Source organism: Aptenodytes forsteri, unplaced genomic scaffold (assembly GCF_000699145.1).
Source record: "Aptenodytes forsteri isolate BGI_AS27 unplaced genomic scaffold, ASM69914v1 Scaffold8, whole genome shotgun sequence".
Lineage (NCBI taxonomy): Eukaryota > Metazoa > Chordata > Aves > Sphenisciformes > Spheniscidae > Aptenodytes > Aptenodytes forsteri.
The window spans coordinates 1,419,855-1,441,352 of NW_008796218.1; the positions used below are offsets into that span (position 1 = coordinate 1,419,855).

Here is a 21,498-nt window from a genome sequence, read left to right on the forward strand (position 1 = left end):
TCTCAATGGAGAGAAACACACCTTTCTAGGTTCTTTTCCCCTGCCACGAATAATCCCATGATCTTATTGCTTAGAGCACGCAGTTATATCAAAGCTCACCACAGCTGGGACTGCTTTCACCAAGTACATTACCTTATATTTATCTACACTGAATTTCATTTGATGATTTAGCACTCATGAGGGCCCTCTGCAACTCTTAGGTGTCAGCTTTAGTCTTTACTACCCAGTAATGTAGTTTCATCAGCAAATTTTGTCCCCACATTACCCATCTCCTTTTCCATATGTTTCATAAAGATGTTAAACAGAATAAGCCCCAGAGGGCCCCAGGACAAATGACTCCCTTCTGGAAGTTGCCCGTGTAGTTAATTCTTTTTTTCTCTGTCTTTTAACCAGTTATTTATCCAGGTGAAGACACCTTTCGGAGTCTCAATGGAGAGAAACACACCTTTCTAGGGAACGCTACATCTGACCTATTTCCAAATGAGATGAATCCTATTCCAGAAATATTTGTTTCTCTCCAATTACTTTAATGGAAATAAGAGTGACTGGTTGTGCTGTGCATGCTTACACCGTAGGCATTTAAAGTTAAGTGAGATGAATCACACCCCTGCTCTCTTGTCTCATTCAGACTTTTTTGTCTTTTCTAAGACATATGCTTTTTCTTATTAAGCAGAGTGAACATGAAAGAATGCTTACTGGTTTGCTTCTGTCTATGGGATTTTTTTGGTTCCATCTATATTACCTCAAGTTTGAATCCTACTTCAATATTGCCACTGACATTTAGCACTGTTATTCTGGCTAAATGTTGTGGCATTACTTCAGCCTTCTTTGGGAAATGACGTATTCTATATTTTACCTGCTTACCTATCAGAAATGTTGCCTTTGAACTTTTATGTCCAAGCATTTCCATGTCTTGTGATTATTTTTATGTTGTTTTGTTTGAAATGTTGCACATATGCAATTACTAGCTTTTTTTGATTTGGGCAGCTTTACCTCCAGAGTCAATAAATGCTCTGAAGGAGTATTCTAAAACATAAGTGTTTGCTTATGGGCAGAGCTGTACTGCTTTAACACTGTCACGTTAAACTATTGCCAAAATGTATGGAGGTGCTATTATTTCTGTTTACAAAGGGATATCTGGGTCTAGCTTAAATTGAACGGAAATAGATTGAAGTGAAAGAAGCTATGCCAGCCTTTAAAACTGCAAATCCTTGTGTGAATATTTCAGACAGCTTATCTAAATAGGGCCAACCCTTATGCTCTGATGTAATTCCACAATGCACATTATCTCTTTGCAAATACACTATTTATATCATAGTAATGTGAAAGCTTTGGCCTGCAGGACAAAGATTTAAAAAAATAAAAAAGACAACAATACTGGGAAGGAGTTCCATGCTCTAATCAGAAGCGTGCATTCAAAAATGGCCAAGTTAGGGGGGAAAGAAATTTCCTCACTGTCTATTTCATCCAGTGGAATCTGGCCAAATATCTGAAGGTAGGGACGATAAAGCACCCTTCTGAATATCCATTCCACTCGGCTGTCATCCGGATGAAGTAGAGCTTGAGTTGTCACACCATAGGCAATGAGCCACACACTCAAGAAAAACAGAAAGAAGAAAACATCTTTCATCTAAAAAAAAGAGGGGGAGGGGACAAAAGGAGGAGAGGTGACTGTAATAGCATAGTCAAAGAATGGTAGTCTTTCTATATGAAAATGGCTCAAATAATTCTGTTTCTTTACAAGCTTGTGTAGATTAAAGGAGGTGGAATGGGATATAGTTCCATGCACAGAATTCCTCTCTGGACCTTGCTGTTATCATATTGTTCTTGGCCTGTAATCAGCATTTTTCTTTTGATAGCTCATTTAGATAAAGGCATGTCTTAAATTATTATAGCAAGGTTTTAACCTTGCTTTTAAATCATCTAACGTTTAACACATTTTATCTTTTAAGTGAATCTCATTGTACCTTTTAAACGCAGATTTTCTGTGAGATCTCACAGTACTATCGACTGCTTTACTGTGAATTACAAGGGTTCTGCTACAGCAGTGAATCCTGGTAACAGTTGGTGCTCATTGATGAATACTGAACCACTGACACAGCAGACATTGAAGGCTGCAAGGAACAGGTAGCTTCTGTCTTGGGTTTTCAAGGTAAGTAATGCATCTGAGGGATTGTTTTCAGGACTTCCTGCTTTTAAGCATTGTGTTTCTCTACAGAAGCAGAAGTAATTGAATCCTAAAATACTTACTTAAAAAAATCTAATATGTATTTCAAGTGCAATAATTTTTCCCTGATGGAAGAGGAACACTTCATTCTCTTCCCATCAATCTGACAGAGTTCATTAGGGACTGTAGATTTATTTCAATTAGATTATTGGATTGTGCAGTAACCCAAAAGCATAGGCATTTCAGACCTTCAGGATGTTACCTGGAGTTCTGTTAAGAAACATGGTATCTAAGCCAGGCAAGATGTAGTTGATGTCTCTCTGACTTTCATCAATCTATTTTGTTTTCTGGATGATTTAAAATTTAGCAATGCTGCAGGACTGTAATGGTGTCATAGTTAAAAGAGAGCAGTGGAAAGTCTGGAAATATTTTTTTCCAATCTGCAGTCTCTCTGTGAACGGGCATTGTTCTGGCATTGAACTGCCATTTTAGCAGCTACCAGACTTGTTTCAGCAACTCTGTAGCAAGGTTAAAAAGGAGAAAGACAGTAAGAGAGAATCTCGGATTGCTTCTCTGTTTAAGTAAGGGAAATGATCTTGCTTGAACCCACTTGATGAACCTTTCAAGAAGGTATCATTTACTGAAGTAACTTTCACTGTTCTTTTATTTGATGTAAGGTTCAACATTGAACTACAAAAGCTAAGGCATTGTGTTGGCTTGGATGGGGGGAAGATGAAAGGTCCCATTTTATGGTTTTGTCTAGGCTGCTGTTTATGTTCTTATTTGCATCTTCTTAATCTGTGTGTTATCTCATATGACTTCAGATGCCAACATAGTAGACACATCATCATATTTGTTCAAGGCCCTGGTTTAGCTTGGTATGCAGCAAGGAAGGGTTAGGACCTGTAGATCTGGCTTGTTCTCTTACAATAAAAGTCTGCTAATGGTGTAAGCTAGATAATGTTCAAGAACAAATATTTATTTGCCATTTACCCTTTTGCTACTCCAAGCAAATGTCATGTTAGAATTCCAGTTACTGCATTTATAGACAAATCCAAATAGCTTGGTAGTTATGTTTATTCAATGTATAGGCTTGTTTAGACTGTAGGGCTTTTACTGAGCTCTGCTGTGAGTCACAAATCAAATATTTGTAGATTCTATAATAACTTACAATTAGATTAACTCCTATTAATCAGTTACCATGACCTAATTGGCCTAGAGGATTAACATGCCTAAATAAAAAGCTACTTCAACATACCAACGCATACCCAAGCACAGTAACTATAGTCCTAATGTCTCATTTCCTAGGAGAGTGGTAATAAATAAAAATCTTTTATCAACATCTTCCAACATATGCTTACAAAGCACTAATATGTTTTCATTGTAACTGGGACCTACAAAGTACAAGTAAGAATAACTCCTGTGGGAAACTTGCAACTATCCTTTTTCACAGATTTTTTTTCACACTTCTTGCAAATAACATAATCTATTTCCCCAAGTGGAGCAGAGTCATTCAGTAAATGTCCTGCCCTTCTGTAAATGGCCTGTCGTCTGTCTAAGGTCTTTGCTCTGAATGCACACAGCTTATGAAGTAGGAGGAACAGCAGTAAGTCAAAGACGCTCTACTCTTCATTTGCCAGATCTGAGGATAAATGATTAGGTTATGTACAAAGATTAGTAAATTGGGACCAATGTATTACACTACAGAGCTCTTTGGAAGGATCTACTTCAAATTTATTGCATCTAATACTCATGATAAATAAGGGAATATATGCAAAATGACAAGTCTTAAAAATATAAAAATAAAGGTAGATTATAAACTGATTTCCTTTGTAAAGAGAAGATTTCCTACTCTCCATTTTTTAGAAAGCACAAGTATTTATCTGAGAAAGACTGCACACTTACCATCCTTTCCACAATTATGATCTTTGGTCCTAGTTGTTTGTGAATTGCAAAAATATGTATAAGTCTAAGTGTAAACACCATAAAATCAATGGCAAGTATTGTACGGCCAGCTTGAAAAGTCGAGTTCAGCATCCTGCAGAACACATGAAATGAAATATCAGATCTCAGTAAGTACTGCTGAGAAGTATTTTCTCATATATTACACTCAGTTTCCGGGCATAGCCCAGTTAGGAAAAGGCAAGTGCTTCAGGGCTGTGGTTGCATAAGCCTGTAAGAAAATGTAACATAATGTCTGTACATTGATGAGAAATAGGCAAAAGATGGAGGGACACTGTATTCTCTGTCTTGGCTTCAATGAGATTAATTTAAAAAAAAAAAAAGATATTGTACATTGAGTAAAAGTGATTGCCAAAAACAAACAAACAAAAAAAGCAGAGCTTTTCTGTAGATGCATTTGAATATACCAATATGTCTTTTTGTGGTCTCTGGAGCAACTTCTATGATTCCACAGAATTTTAGAGGCTTTTATTGCAGAAACATGTCTCAAAGGTTGTAAAAGTAAATGTCACAGCCTGTCCTCACATGCACATGAGACTCTCCTGTCAGCTGACATACATAGACCTTGCTACTGATGCTGACCACATCACATGGAACAGATATATACCTGCAGGTTACCCCAATTATGAAGAGGAAGATGGTCACCATATCACATTTATTCCAATTATCCTCCACATACAGTTTAAATTTTTTCATTAAATTTGTGTCTTCATCTGTATAGAAACTCTGAAAAAGAGAAATAATCATCAGTATTGATCTGTTTCCAGTTTCACTATTTCACTGTGAGTTTTAACATAATACCTGTTTCCTTTTTCTCTTTCACTGCAAAGAGCAAAAACAAATTCCTAGTGTAATAGGAAAAAAAGCCTGAAAACATAAGCTCAGTTCACTGTCTTAAAACACAAAAGTTGGATGAAAAAGAAAAAAAAACAAATCTTTTTATTCTTGTGATATTAGCCTTAAGAATTTTTGAGGCCTGATTTAAGATTTTGTCAGCATTCGGGCTGTTAAACAATACAACTTCCAGTCAAAGTTCAGTTTCTAGACATTGCTATCTAAACAGCATGAACAGATTTGTCGTTTGTATACTGGAATTGTCAGTGAGTGCACATTTGATTATCTAGGCAAACAGTTGGGTTTCTTAATTGGGTTTTAGCCTGGCACTCTCCATGTTTTACAGTTTTATAATGAAATGTTCTTTGATCCAAATATTTTCCATGTCCTCCTCTGGTTATGGCCTTGCTGCATAATTTCAAATAAACTGTAACAAACTGGGATCCCCTTCACTGTCTCTATAGCTTAAATAATGAACACCTATTTGTTCTTCCAGAGTAAATGTTTCTAACCGCTTTTTTGTGTCTAAGAGGACAGCTTTATGCACCCACACTTGGCAACACATTAGCACCATTGTTCACACATGATTTCAGTTGTTCAGCTGAGGACACTCCAAAACCAGTAACTGGGAGAGTCAAACAGTCCCCAGTGGGGAAGAATCTCTTAAAAGGCTGTAGAGTTGTCTGTTGTGTTTCCAGGTGTAGAATATAACTTCCAACTTACATTATTTGTGGTAGGAGGACCTAGTTCTGGGGAGTGAAATCAGAGAGATACTTTGCAAAGTGAAGGACACCTGAATCTTAGCAGCTCACTTGACTTGGCTGCGGCTGGACCAGCATGGAAAAACAGAGGTGGAGCTTTATATGGTGGAGGAAGAGCTTGCTCTGGGAGAGAGAGGTGGAGTGTTTTAGATAAGGTAAGGTCTGTATTGCTCTTCTGTGCAAAACTGTACCTCACACTTGAAATTTTCAAGCTTCTACAGTTATACAGATTGCAAATCTATTCAAAATATTGCCTTAAGTTTTACTGTGTTACTACTAAGATGTTGTAGGTTACTGACCTGTCGGATTTCTTCCAAGACCAGGGTAAAAACCCAGAAGTAAAGTATAATTTCTTTAGCAGATGGACCCTCAGGTGGAGGTGGTTTGAAGTCCAGTAAAAGGACATAAGTAAATAGAAACAGAAAAGCAAAGTACATTATAACATTCCCCATAAATACAGTTACAGGGGCACTCCAGAATTTTCTCCACCTAGTAAACATGAATGTTGCCCACGCTATGTTTTCAGAAGGGTTCTGCTTTTCCAATTTACCATTTCCTCTGCAAAACAAAAAGAATATAGGCTTGGTGACGATTTCCTAAAATAAGCTAATGGGAATAGGCTTAGTATTATTCTGTACAAAGATTCTTGCAAGATAGTAACAGGCAGATGCAGGGGTGGCAAGAAGGAAGGCTGTAGAAGTCAGAGCAACCACATTACCGTAGCAGAAATATTTCAAGTCAAAAAGAAGGTTTTGAAAAACAAAGTCACATCAGACTTGAATACATATTCTTGTTATTTCAGTTTTGTTGTGTTAATTTTATTTGTAACTTCATTGTGTTCCTGCATGTAGTAGAAACACTGTGCAAATACACAAGGAGAGGGGGAAGTGGGCTAATTGTTCTTCATCATCCTAAATAATAGGAAAGAAAAGCAAATGGCCAGTGTAGTTTGCGAGTCAGTTCTTAATTATTTTGCCTCTAAAAAATTCTTGTAGGGCTTGCATGCAGAAGTTCTTGTTGTTGCTGTGACTTTAAACAATTCCTCTTTTTGACCCAGTCTCAAAAGTGCCGGATCATACTAAGCATGTGTTTCTTGACTATCGTTGCTGAAGTCTGAGAGAACTACTGAAGGAATACTTTAGTCCTTTACACAACTGTAAGTGCTGGCATCTTGCCCTTTACGATTAAATTAAATTGCAGAAAAAGTAATATAGAAGCCTTTTAGCAAAAAAGGTTGACCTCATAAATTACTTAATTAGTCTTAATTAAATTAAAATTAAATCTTAAAATTACTTAAATAGTCTTTGACTATTGTGGAATTACGCAAATATTTTGGTAACTGAAGGGAAATTTGACCTGTACATATACAGTTGTTTTTGCTGTGTTCTGGAACATAAAGTGCTATCTATTGGCAATGGAAATTATCCTGTGCAGAAAATGCAAGTTCCCTGTATTTGATAGCAATTTGATCTTAGCGTGAGGTTTTGTTTCCACATAAGTTGCTCTCCTGTGTAAGCTAGGGATGTTATTGGATCTTTAATTTTGTGACTCTGAGAGGTGTGATCTCTAACGAAGGATGCACTAGGGTATGTTTTCAATTTCACCTCACAAAAAATAAACAATGACTCTTCACTGTTTTTTAATTTCCCCTGACGTTCTTGCTAATTATTAAATAAATTTGTTAGAAGGAGAAGTTTCTCCTCACAGCCAGTCTTTTCTATGTGCCTGATTCTGTACTACCTCTCAATTTATGATGTCATAAGATACATTCCCATGGTAACAGGCTAATATCATAAACAGATAATTGCAGCTTTACTGTAAGATGCTGAAATAGATCTGGGAGAGAGCCTCTTTGTTAAAATAAATTGCTAAGATAATAGCAATTGGAACGCACAACATAATGACCAAACCACGCTTCACTTGGGATATGGAAGTGCTTTATGACATTGCTTACAAATAGCTCCCAAGAGGCAGATGCTTTTACACCTATTTTGTAGGTTAGGGAGGGAGAGAGAACAACTAATGATTTTCTCCAATCTACCAGCAGTTAAATGCCAGAGGTAAAAATAGAACCTAATAACTCTGACTTGGTCCAGCACTTCATACCGCGGATGATGCTTCCTTGCTACCGCTGTTCACATATTTCTGAAGTTCTCTATAAATCATTGAAAAGCACGTGCTTAATACAAGTGGCTATTTAGCACTATTTAGCCATTAAGAGGACTTTGTGCTAATCAAAAGTCTTCCTGTCCTGACTTAAGTCCTTGTGGCCTCCCAGGTTTTGGTGATGAGTGTGTGGCAGAGGTATAGGGTGGGATTCGGAAGTTCTGAATCACAGATCTGTGAATCACCACAAGCAACTGACAAAATCTTTGTGCTCAGTTACCCATTTGTGTAATGCTCCCTCTAACTCATAAGTTTGTTGTTGTACTTCAGGTTCCCCATGACCCATCTTTTAAAATATAAAGGAAGAACACTAGTATGGTGGGAAGCTGACCTAATATAAAATTCCCAGGTACTGATGTTTGCAAGTACTTCTCTTGCTGCCTTTGTAGGAAAGTACGTAGTGATGCACTTAAATAATGTAAGGTTTTGCTGAGAACCTTCTTTCTGCTTAGCTCAGTAATCTGATAGGGGCTTAGTTCCTAAATCCAATGTATATCAGCCATCATGAGCTGAAGGGAATCTTAGGAAATGCTTTGTGATTCCCCAGGTATTAAGCAGATTCCTTGTTCTATAGAAATTACCTGCTCAGAACAAGTGAAGTTGTGTCTCATTAAAACAGTGATATATCCCTCCTTATTTTCTATATTCCTTTTAGAGAGGATAACAGCAGTAATCAGAGGGCACAGCACTTTCTGAGGAGTAATGACTTTCTTGGTCCTTCAGCTGGTCACTAATCCACAAGAAGTGTCCTGTTCTTTGATTGTTGTCACAAAAGTTATTTTAACTAATGGTTTTAAACTTACCTATCTTCTTCCTTGGAAAAAAACAGAGTCCTCTCTGTATCTAAACTGTCCAGCTCTCTAAATGGCTCTGGCTCATTCTTTGATTGTTTTTCATCACTGTAAGGAAATAAACTCATTAGTTGAAAGATGATAGCAATTTTTCACTACTAAATTGGCATTTATACAGAACTGCTAGCATGTACTTATCTTGGACTTGCTCCAGTGAGAAGCTATCAAATAATGCATAATCCTTAACTCTGCAAATTCTGTTTATTTGTAAGGAGAAAGCTGAAGTCGCCCTCAAGATTCAGAGAAGTGATAATTGGCATGCTTCACAAAAATGGAGCAGGATGGTCAGTTTCCTCAAATTACTTAGGACTTGAGCAGAAATAAACCCCTCAGTCAGTCCTAGAAGACAACACCCCAATGCTCCATTCCTGGTTACTCTTAGTAGCGATTAAGAGAGGAAATGCCAGAAGCAGTAGGGAACATGGTGTCAACTCCTGCATTTCCAGGGAAAGGAGGCAAAAAATGTCCTCAACAGAACAAATTTGGAAAGGCTTACTTTGATTACGAATCATAATTTAAACCTTTTCATGAAACTTTGCCAAAATTTCACATTAAATTACTTGAATTTGTGAATCCGGCAGCCGCTATGACAAGAAGGTCATCTTTAGTGATACTGGCAGAAGGAAAGTCTTAAGTCAGCAGTGCCAAACAAGTTTTCCTCTTGCTTTTTAAGTAGTTTAACGGTTAAGAAACATCTATTTCATGATAGCATGTCATTCCATAATGCCAATTCTGATGATTTGTACATGATTCTTGCAATATTAGGAGGTTTTCTTAAAGTGTCAGTTCCTGGATTCTCATGACTGCCTGAGCATCTTGGCTCAGCATCTTTCTCTTCTGTTTTTTTTGTTTTGGTTTGGTTTTTGTTTTTTAAGAAAACCTAAGATTCTAGCCATCTTCACTGTGACAAAAAGCTGAAAACTACGAACTCCAAAGCTATGCCTGCAGGAGACTAACAAAGAGATCTCATAAGACATTGAATTTTAAAATCTTAATTGATTTCATGTCAGTCCTGTGTTTTTAAGCTTGGCTTACGGTTATCAAGGCTTGTGGCTGATAATACTGCTTTGTGATGGCTGTTTTCCTTGATAAGATACAAGGCTTGTGGCTGAGAATACTGCTTTATGATGGCTGTTTTTCTAGATAAGATACTGAGGTTTGAACCAGGCATCTCCAAATCTAGAAATAGATGGTGCTATGCCTGGAGATATTTTATACATGACTGTGTAGAATCTGGAGCTGACAGAATTCCAACGGGCTTTTCTGTGGACTGTGCAAAATAGAAGTGATTTATGTGAAACCTTGGCATTGATCTTTTAAGTATTAAAATAGGCACTAGCACAGGATACACAAATCACTCAGTCCCATAGAAAACTGATTTGGTTAATAGTGGTGCAGTCCTTCTGTTGATGCTCTGAGGCAATATTACTGTTTTTATCACTTAGGTGCGAAATTTTGAGTCTGGGTATTCTTTATGGCTTATTTTTCATCTCTTACTTATCTCTTGCACCCAAATAGTTATGTTTGTACCTGAATGCTATTAAATTTGTGTAGATTAGGAAAGGACACCAGAATCCACAGATTAACTTCAGGATCTGTGTGCTTGTAGACATGTCTCCCCACCATATTTTTGTAAGGAAGGCCTGAAAGTCAAGAAAACAAGGGATTGCTTTAACATCATAAAACCATACATGCAGATGAAGTGCACCTATGTTCTGTGGCTCCTAAGACAGTGAATGCTCTGGAAACCTAAAGAGCAGGCACACCTTCAGAGCAAACAGGTGCTCTGCACGTCTTTCTGCAGATGTTGTTGAGTATGCAAAGAGTTATGAGGAGGACAGTGGAAAGAACAGCAAGTCAAGTGGAATTAAGCAACATCTGTAGTACTAAGAAAGTGCCAGTCAGGCACTGGGAGCTAAAAGAATGATCACTCTTAATTTAGCTTTGTGTATGTGGAAAGAACTCAGGTCATGAGGGCAAAGCTGAATAGTAATTTGATTTAACTTTACCAGTGAGCTCTTCCTTGAATCTGAACAAGGAATTACCTCACATCTTGGAGCAGCTTCATCATGCCACAGGCAGATTTAAAGTGCATTCCTGATGCTTCTCTGTGAGCAAGGAAGGAAGAAAAAGCACAGGATGGAATAAGGGCTAAACCTTCTCCTCAGCGCACTGGTCTGCGGACCAACTGGATGAAGGGGAGGGGAAAGGGGGAACTGTGTTGCTTTGTCAAGGATGCGGTATAACATCCTCTTCGTATGGTGCTAGGGAGAGGGAAGAGTCCCCTCTCCGAAGAATGTCTCTTAGGGGAATACATTTCATGGGGTTGTTCAGTTGCTGTGCTACCCTCTTCTGTGTCCAACATCATGCTTAAAGGACCTGGGGGTAGAGGCGATGAGGGAAGGGTCTGTAAAACTTACCTGGACACCATCATGTGCAAAGAAAGACTTTGCATCTGCTTCTGTAGCCAGCTGAAGGCAGGTGGTTTTGCTCCAGTACTGATTTTTCCTTACCAACAGAGCAAACGCTCTCTCCTCACTGTTGTGGTAGCATTCATTAAACAGTTCTGCCAAATGAAGGAAACATAGACAAACAGATCTTGTAATTTAAAGGAAGAAATTAAAAAATGAATGTAAGGCAAGGGAGTGATGTGTGTAGGGTGCAGCACGGTGGCAGCAAAGCCTGAGCACTACGAGATGCTCCTTGCTGCACCACAGACTTCTGCAGGGCTGAAGTAGTTGAAAAGAGCCTGAGAGAGCTAAAAGGAGGTGAGAGGGAGAGAGGAATGATGCTGGACACAAGAATAACTCGCTATGGCTTTATGCATGTGTGTACATGTGTTGGGGCAGAGGGCAGATGAAAGAGATTTGCCTTGGTGAAAAACAATCACTGTAATTTTAAAATTCCCACTATTTGCAGAAAGGTATGGAGTAAGTATCTCAGTACCTCCCTCTCACCTCTGTTTATCTGCGTGCTCCCTTCTCAGCCTGGGGCCTCTAACAGGTTTGGGTTTTGGTGGTTTTTTTTCCTATTGCTGTTTGATCTGAGGAGACATTTTTCTTTCTCAGTTATTCTACAGACAGCGTAAGAAACTTCTTGGAAACATGTCAGTATTTGTTATAGTCCCTCATCTGTAGCTGCCTCATGTGGAGCTTCAGGCAGTATCAAGCAAAACTGTACCTCTTGGGTGATCCTCTTATACTTTGAAGGATGAGTTGCCACCCTGCCCCCACTCGCCTGAATAGACTAAACAAAAGGAGCAGCTCAGCTTTGGCTTGTAGCCAACAAATCCTTGGTTTTAAGACATAGCTATTTGACATAAAATAAAATTAGACTTGGTAGAGTGTTGTGGCATAGTTTTGTTTCCAGAGAAGCTGCTCCTGGAGCTCAGAAACTAGGATAAACAGTCCAAAAAGTCAAGGTTTTCTCATTAGACAACATCTGACTTCTTGTATCTGTTTCATTCTGCTGATTCACCTGATTATCTCAGTACCTTTCCTAGGCCAGCCTGCACCTTGTTGTTACACTATGAGGGCTGGGGAAAGAATCAAGTTCACTTAAAGCAAGCTGATATACAGACTTCTTTTGCAGTCGATGTGGTATTTATAATTCTTAAAGAATGTTTGCTCTACTTAATATTGACAGTTATCTGGGCCAGAAATTAAAATTGAGGATCTGATCTAATACTTACCAAAGCCAAGGAGCAGACTTCTGTGTGTTGGATTAGACCCTGTAATTCCATGACTAAATTACTCGAGCCCCATGATTATATGAGAACCTGACTTTTATTGTTTGTAAATAATAATGGCCCTGTGAGAAGAGGGGAAAATGTTATCTGTGTATAAATAATGTAGCAACATCTGCATGAGCCTTCAGCTGCTTGATATACTAGCTTGAAGAGGAGAGAAAGAGCCTCTGCATTGCCACGTGTGGCACACTTTAAAAGCCCTCTGTTCACAGCAGTGCTACCTTCAGGTACGGATTAGACTGAAGTCAGATCAGCAGAGAAGTTTGTGTACAGACGTCTGTTTTTTAAACCAGGCAAGGGGGAGAGGCCTTGGCATTCCAGCATCGCAGATGCCTGAATGCTTAGCGCTGTAGGGAGGGGCAGCTTGTCCGCTGTGAAACCATTCTGAGCCTCACTGCAGTTTTGCAGTGCAGTTAGCCCTTTTCTGGGTGAGGTAATCTCAAATTATTTTTAGCACTGAAGACAAACCTTAAAACTTGTTGCTCTAGTGGCCCTTACAGAGCAAGCTTGATATTGCAGGAAAACCAGTCTGCTGTGAGCCTGGAAGTGTTCTGGTTATTCTATCTTGCCCATCGCTGTTACACACCTTGTACTAAGATCAGACACTTAAAATACCAACGTGCAGCAGGAGAGTAATTTCTTCCATGCATCCCAGGGGCCAGTCTTGGAACACTGATTTTTCCAAAATGATTGGTTTTTAAGTCCTTCTTCTGTGGTATTTGAATGTTTGGGACTGCCTGTGCTGCAAGGCTGTTAAATTATTCATCACAGTTGACCTTTTACAACTGAAATGCTATTTTTTTCACTTGCTTGCCTTCCAATGGCAGTTACTTCTTAAATTTTTGATGCTGTTAAAAAGGTGCCGTTACTTACCAACAGCGAGCTGCTCATACTTGGCCTCTTTCATTATACGTGCTACTTCGGTCTCCGTCTCTAGGTGGGACATCTCTTTAAGGATCTTGCAAGCTGCCAGAGCTGAAGCTACACCCTCCTGACCCTGTAGAGTTGAAAGGGGGGGTGCTGTTACCATACACTGGAGGGCATTTCTGAACTGGGGAGACTTCACCAAGGAACACATCTAACCAAAAAAAAAATTCATGCATGTCTCCCCTTCAAAGAATCTTCCCTCAAATACGGACTTGAAAGTCCAAAATGTCAATCGAAATGACAGTTTTGGTGGCATTTGAGAATTGAAAAACACATATTGGTAGTTCTTGTGCCTTAAAAGGCTGGAGATTCTGGGTTTGATTGACCTTAGAGGGGCCTGATTTGGGGTAGCAGTCAAAGACTGAAAGGAGAATAATACGTTATGGAAATAGCGCAAAACAGTCTCACAGTGCCAAGATACCTCTAACACGGCAGTGCTGAGACCCTGCATAAGGACATATAGGAAAGGAGGGAGCACAGCTGGCAGAGGCACAACAGTGGCACACAGCAGAGAAATGTGCCTTCTGGTAATAGGGCTCCACAAACACAAGGCCCTGCAAGGTGCAGATGTGTCTGCATGCACACGTGCACACACACTCACTGACTGAAGAGCTGTGCTGCAGTTTGTCCGTCCCCATGACTCCCCCGTGCCAGATGCAGCCATCTGGAAGCTCAGGGATGGAGCCTGATAGCTGCGTCTGGCTATGCGGGGGGAGGGAAGCTATGGCACTGCACTCCAGATGCATGATACAGGGCCTTGGTTGTGGAGGATTGTAAAACAGGGGCCAATTATGCCAGCTTGAAGCTCAGCCTTTGAGTGTGATGCTGTTGTTCCCTACGCATACAGCACGTAAGCTTAAGATGCTTGATTGCACCTCTTCCCTCTTGATCATGCTAGAACCCAAACAATTGACCTATTGTAGAAGGAACAAAACCTGAGACTGAGTGGTGAGACATCAGCAGCAAGGAAGAGGAGGGCCAACTCTGCAGCTGAAGTTAATCAGAAGTGTTTCAGGCTGTGCTGATTTACACCTGCTGCTGCTCTGCCCTCCCTTTCTGTCAGGCCCTCTGGCCCCTCCTGGCATGAGCCACATAGAGATGAAAGGCGCTATAAATGTCACATCTTGTATTTTAGAAACAAACCTATCTGTTGTCTGAGCTGCAAGGCTGAGCAAAAAACAGCTCATATACTTGAAATATGCCAATATTTCACCTGAAGCAGCTACAGCTGAAAGCTTACCATAGCCCAGAAATAGTTTGCCATCTTGTGCCGGTTTTGAAGTACTGCCCATACAAACAAATCCCTCCAAGGATTTTCGCTTTTCTGGTTCATATCCAATGGCCCAGGTAATCGCTTTGCATTCATTTTATCCTGAAATATGGTTTGTAGAAATTAAAACCTACTTTGCAGTCTCATTCCATGCAAATGACCATCTAAGCTGCTTTTGGCCTTGACAGCTTCTTCATATTCTTTTGATTTTTCTTTTTATTTTCTGTAGGACTGAGAGGTAATTAGTTCATTCTGTACTGAATCAAAGGACCCTTGTGTCCCCGATATAACTCAATATGTGTGAGAACGTTCTGGATGAAACCGTGGCTCCATTGAAGTCAATGGTAAAGCTCTCACTGATTTTATTAAGGCCGGGGTTGCACCACTGGTGTGTAATATCATACAAGACAAACCTGTGATTAACTAATCTGAGCTTGCCTTCAGTTATATTGGATTCAGCTCAACTGCCACAGAGGACATGGTTTCAGAGAAAGGGAACAAAAGGCATTTTATTTCAACAGAAATAAATCTCGCCAAGGCCCTGTACAGGACAAGAATAGAGTACGTCAAGTCCCTCTTTTAAGTCTTTCCTTTGAGAAACCTCTCCCTCATGTAGGGAGTATTTTAAGTAGAACACTGCTTATTTCTTTAGCATTTGATAAAAAACTCTCCAGAGGAAGTATGGCAACTTAGGTCAAGTTCTGAGTTTTATGTTTAAAAACTGCCTTTATATCTATTGTGTTAATTAGAAGCAGCCAGAGTGGATTTTTTCTTTTAATAAAACAAGTTTTTGTGAGAATATATTTTAATCACTTAAACTATGGGATCCTGTTCAAATTTGTTTTAATGGCATTTTTGGGGGTGTTGGTGGTTTGTTTTTTTTTTTCTTCAGTTTGTAGTGATCTATTTAATCAACTGAATTGCATTGAAAACGTTGCAGGAGACAAAGATATCCCAGAAGTCTTATCAGTCTTTGTAACCACTAGTTCCTAACTTGAAATAAGACACACAATTTAGCAGCAGTGACACTGGTATCCCAGTACAGTAATGCTCTTTCTGTTGCCAATGAGAATGGGATTGAGCCACTAGTGGCAGCTATGGGAAGAAGCTTTTAAAGAAGAAAAGCTAGTAGGCAGTGTGATCTGGTATCTGAATTGGGCCTTATTTACAGCGCTTGGCTTTAGCTCACTTACTGCCAAATCCCACAAAGGTAAGTGAGATTTCGGGGGCAAAATTTATTTCTGTAAAATTTGTAAGTCTGGATTCTGCCTAATGACTTCAAAGGTATTGCCCCAAATTGTCTGTCCTTGTGTACAAAGAAATCCTGACTAGATTCAAACTTAGCTTTTCATACTACTAATTAATTTAGCTAGGCTTTATCAAAGCAAAAGTGATTGAAGCTCTTGAGTGAGAAATTTTTTTTTTCCAATTTATTTTTTAGTTTAAACAGTTTTAAGAGGAAACTAGAACTTGGCAAATATTGGTTTAATTGTCTAGTTTGTCTAAAACTCTGATCTTAATGAATTTTCTCTATATCTCTGTTTTGAAATCATGCATCCAAACTTATTTCCAATGCTCTTGCAAGAACTTCAGTACTTATGAGTTTCTACGTTAAATATGCTGTCAAAATGTAAAAATGATGATATATCTATTGCACAATTGTGGACAGTGCGCTATAGACATTTCACAGTGGTACCCATCACATGTTATCCTTGTCTTTTGTTGGCCAGGGTGCTTGTCAGGGCCACTTCACGCAATCGTTCTTATTTCTTCCTGTGTGTTATGCCACTCAATAACAAGACTATAATGATCTAAAGGCAAATACCATGTACTGCACACTGTTGAATGTCCAATCTACTCCTACACAGTACAAATCTGGGAATAGTTTTATGTACAAAGATTACCATTTTCAGACCCGGGATTGCAAATGGCCATCGCCTGCTTGACTTTCTCCTAGAAAATACTGTCTTTCAAGTACTTCTGCTTGAAGTTCCACATGAGAAATGCAGACTGCTATTTTTATGTCTAATTACTCCTAAGTAAACTTAAATCTATCTCTTCATATTCCCCATATATCTTTCATTGAATCTGTTCTTACACATGTGAGGCTAGTAAGATCAACAAACTGTTCTCCACGTGCAAGGTGCTAGAATGAGGAGTGGTCTGTGGAAGTTGCACTAGAAGAGTGTGAGATACAGGGGCCTCTGCAGATCCTGAAACGGAGGCCATATCTTAGCACTAGTTCAAGGTACAGTAAAACTTTGCATAAAAGCCCATGTGCAGAGGGGGAGAAAGAAGAATCACAACCTATCTTAGAAATTCCTTTCTTTTCCTTTTTAAGTTTGAAATTAAAAAGATCAAACCATTTTAGCTGTAATAATAATGAGCTGAAAAAAGGAATGAGAAACTGAAGTGACTGTTTCTCTCATCTTCCCTTTCCTTCCCTGCCCCACCCCCAAAGGCTAGACCTAGTTAAAATATTTCAAATTCTAAATTGGAGGGGAGCAGGACTATGATGGAAAGTTGTAACTCACGGATTTCTTCTTGCCTCCGTGTCTGAAGTCTTGATAGAAACCTTTGCATGCATCCTGGAGAAAATCCTTGAGAACTCTAGAGACCTCACTTAGAGTGAAGGGTGGGCAGATCTCTTTCTGCTCCTTATGCTGTTGACCAGTGAGCCCTGTCAAGGTCAGCTTGCTTTCTTCATGTTTCTTCAGTAGAAGTTCATAGAGGAGACATTTCTGAGAAATGGAACAGTAGAGTCTCTGCAGACGACCGTATGTCAGGAATTCGGATATGTTAGCCCCATTGTCAACAAATAATTTTACGAATTCTGGTTTGTCATTGACCAGAGCATCCATCATCACTTCCTCCAGGTCACAGGACTAGATTGATGAAGGGGAGAAAAAAAAAAAGAAGTTTTTGGGGGTAATCATGGATGGATGAGGAGGGAGGTTAACATTTAACATGAGGACATGCACATTTTGTCTTCCACCATGTCAAAAGTGGGTACAATGAGAAAGAGGTAGAACTCTCTTCATTTCTCTGTGACAAAATGTCTATATAAGCATTAATGTCAAAACATCAACACAAATAGCATGCTGTAGGAGTTGTGGTGATATTAAGTACCCACTGCACTGGGTATTTATACAGCAGTTAGAAACAGTGACATTCTTCCTACCATCTTCTAAAAGTAATATCTGCATATCAAGCTTCTTTTGCTTTGTAAGCTCAGGTTTGTTTGCTTTAAAGGTCTGGACAGAAGTGTGGGGGGAAGATTCTTGCCCCCAAAGAGCTCAAGAAAGAGACCATGACCACTGAATTATTCCTCTATCTTTAGCCATTATCATATAGGGGACCAGAAAGACAAACAGCCTAAGGAAGCATATTACCACTGCCCAATCTCTTAGTGGAGAATGCAGATAGTGTTAAAAACTCAAGCCTTCTATCAGGATGTTTCAGTGTCCTGTACACATTGGATTATACACCGATTGTCCCCTAAAGCAATAAAACGTGGTACCTTCCACTCCACATCACCATTGAATATTTCACGTTTAGCTATGTCCACTCTATTCCAGGCCACTGCCAGCTTCAGTTCATCCAGATATTCCTGAGCCTCCTGACTGTGACTTTTACAGGCTGGCGAAAATAGGAAATGCAAATAAACTCAGTACTTTACACTTGTTATGTTTAATTTAATATAGTATTGGTAATTTGATTAGCAATACAAGCTGTCCTTCAGCTATCACAGATCTGTGGGTTGTTTAACCAGCAACCCTTCACAGCATTTTTTTCTCCTAACTTAAGAAATATTAATATTAAAAATTTATTTTTGCTAGCTGAATTCTCTATTAAAACATTAAGTTTAAATGTCTAGGATTTTAAGAGGGACCCTGGCCTGTAGAAAGGCGGGGGCAGGACTGGCTATTGTTTTTGTCTTGTTTCAATTAACACATTAGGAATAGAATGTCTTTTTTTTTTTTTCCCCCATGCTAAACTTAGGCTAACTCAAACCGTGAAGTTAACACAAACTGAAATGGGTGGCAGAGCAAGTAATGTCTTCTTTCAGAAGATACAGTGAAGATTTCTTATAGGAGAAATGCATTGTTTCTAGACCTGAACTGCCTTTGTTCTACTTGGCGTTTTTTTAAATGGCTTGTAATTGGAATAACTGCTCCAATATGTTTCAGTTCTTTATAACCTCTACTACTAAGAGCAGCAAGCAGTGAAATAAAGGAGTGATTAAAATAGTACTATACAGTAGCATGAGATTAAAAAGCAAACACTAGTTTAAAGCAAGGTTACAAGAGCTGTGGTAACTGCCACAGTTAATTTGTCAATAAGCAAACAGAAGAACTCTGCATCAGAAATGAAATCTGATCCAACAGCCAACTGAACTTGCTCTGGACAAGAATGAAATACATTTATGGCATAGAAGAAGTCAAATAAGACAAGTATTACACTGTGCTGTGTTTATTGTTCTTACCTTTTACTAAAGCTTTTAAAATGACTGTGTCTAGTTCTTCTGAACCATCTTGCTCAAAGTTATGCAGAGTTAGAAGATGTTGGTGTGAAATAATGTTCTGAATCTGTTGGGAGTTGAAACAAAACTCATTTTACGCATTGTCCTACTGCTATATACTAATGCCTAAGAGCCCAGTGGAGATCACCCATACATTATTTCCCAAAAACTTAGGTTCTAATTGTAAAGCTGAGGTTTGGCAAGAAGACAAACATTATTATCTTTCCCATATATAAATAAGTCCTAAGGAAAGGAGGGAGTTACTGCCTTTTCCAAAATCACCTAGCAGGATAGAAGTAACAGAACTTGGATATCCTGAGAACCAGAGCAGTACTTTAATTAAAAGATCCTTCCTTAACTCACATTTTTATTTATTTGACTCATAGTCATGCTGTGGCAGCCAGCATACCACTAGTTTTGTTTTACCTTTTCCTGCTTTGACATTTAAGTTTTGCTCTTGGAGTAATTTATTTAAAAGCATAGTCTCTAAATCTTCTTTGAGTAAAAGTCATCAAATATTGATATATACAGTAGTCTTTCCTTCTGCTTCTCTATTTATTGAGTTTTCTTTCTCACAGTGCAGCTGCACCGAGACTTTGTGAGCATCTGGCAATATTGCTTCTAGATGCCCTTCCATCCCCTTGTGTTAGTGATCTGGCAAAGTTCTCCCTAACGGAATTAATATGTGGAACTTCTAAAGCTAAGGATTATGGCAGGGACTGCAAAGAATAAGTAGTGGATCAGGTCAAATGGACTTGGTTTATCTCAGAGGCACACAGTGCTCTTCAATCTTCACAGAAAGACAATCTCAAAGTGGTTTTTTGTTTCTTAAATACTTATGCGTAGTGGTTTAAGTCCAGCAAGTGTGCCTCAAGACAAAGAGTAAGGAAAATCTGTGAATCTGTTTTGTCATTCTTTTTTAAGAACACACATAACTGACAATAGATAGGACAATTTCTAAACACCCTTCATCCTTTTTAATTTATTCATGCTTAATTAAGTTTCCATTTAACAGCTGTAGATCATGAATTAGGTCTCTTCTGTCACAGCTGCACAAGCTCCACAGCTGTGGAGTATAAATAATGCTTCATTTCCTCCAGAAGGACTGTGGGGTTCCTGGGTGCTGGCTGTTACTTGAGGAAATAATTGAGGAAGGACAGAGCCCTAAGTGTTCAGCTGAATCACTAGGACAAAGTAGTTTGTATGATCAACTGAGCACTTGATTTTAATGTTAGAGAGGTATTCTATGACACTAGTGTCAGAGCACTGGAGTACCCAAAACTTTTGGGCAGCTTCTTGTCAAACCCATACTGAATGGACTACCAAAGCTCGAAATGGTAGGAGAGAGCTTGTGAACATGATGTATGTAATTATCAAACATATGAGCTCACTGTTGCTGTCCGTTGGAGAATGTCCTTCCACAAGAAGCTTTCTGCAGGGAATTTCTCCTTAAATTGCTTTTCAACAGCTTCTGGCGTGATAAGCTGCGGGTCATTCATGAATGCAGCTAAGATGTCAGCTGTACCTCCAGACCCTGCTAAGATAAGCCAGGGAGCAGAATTTTCCAAACTGCTGCAAATTCTCTGTAGTTTAAAAAGTAAATTTTAAGAATTCATATATGGAAAGAAAATGTTATTCAACAGAAGGATTTCTTGCGAACTAGGAATAAATGTGTACCTAAAACAGATTCACTATGGAGTCAGTCCAGACTCCTCTAAGCTATTAGGATTTTCCTGATTCTGTAGCAGGTCGTCCATGTATAGGCCCCTGACTATACCTTTTCATGACACGTCTGCTGAGTAGCTGAGCAACCTGATTTGGACAAACAATGCATAAAACTTCTTTGTCCCTGACTTCCCCCCCCAGTTTGTGTTTCAGCATAGTCAAGTGCAAAAGGAGCACCATACAGAAATTCTCAGCAGGCTCTTCTGGCTGCTAAACCTGGTGATACATTCTGAAAATCAGGAATTTGCCTGTGGGAATACAACACTGGGCCACAGGAAAAAAAACACTGAAGCATAGCAACTGCAAGAGTCAAAGGCTGATAATTCTATTACTTGTGCAATTAGAATGAGTCAGGCAGGTTGTTGAGAGAGGAAAGCAGAGGCCATGGCATCGTAATTGCAACAATGACTATTTGCTGCCAATCTATTTCTTACTCTGGAGTTATGCAAGAAGCTAATGAGACTCTAAGAATCTAACTATTGACTTGCTTGTTGCATACGATTTTTTTTTTTTAGTTTAGTGGTTTTTTTTAACAACTGTTATAGTCCTTGGTGTGTATTATCCA

General features: G+C 39.0%; 1 protein-coding gene across 1 annotated transcript in view; it reads right to left on the reverse strand.

The window, feature by feature from the left end:
- Positions 1–21,498, reverse strand: part of TRPM5 (transient receptor potential cation channel subfamily M member 5) — a 40,740-nt gene that overhangs the window by 8,522 nt on the left and 10,720 nt on the right. Inside the window, exons 6-18 of the mRNA XM_009288747.1 lie at positions 20,600–20,791; positions 19,173–19,275; positions 18,207–18,325; positions 17,221–17,571; positions 14,657–14,788; positions 13,363–13,486; positions 11,162–11,307; positions 10,272–10,384; positions 8,694–8,789; positions 6,024–6,282; positions 4,737–4,855; positions 4,073–4,205; positions 1,456–1,630 (exon numbers count right to left, since the gene is read on the reverse strand). Of these exons, the coding sequence (XP_009287022.1) occupies positions 1,456–1,630; positions 4,073–4,205; positions 4,737–4,855; positions 6,024–6,282; positions 8,694–8,789; positions 10,272–10,384; positions 11,162–11,307; positions 13,363–13,486; positions 14,657–14,788; positions 17,221–17,571; positions 18,207–18,325; positions 19,173–19,275; positions 20,600–20,791 (2,062 nt within the window). The remainder of the gene's footprint in view (positions 1–1,455; positions 1,631–4,072; positions 4,206–4,736; positions 4,856–6,023; positions 6,283–8,693; positions 8,790–10,271; positions 10,385–11,161; positions 11,308–13,362; positions 13,487–14,656; positions 14,789–17,220; positions 17,572–18,206; positions 18,326–19,172; positions 19,276–20,599; positions 20,792–21,498) is intronic.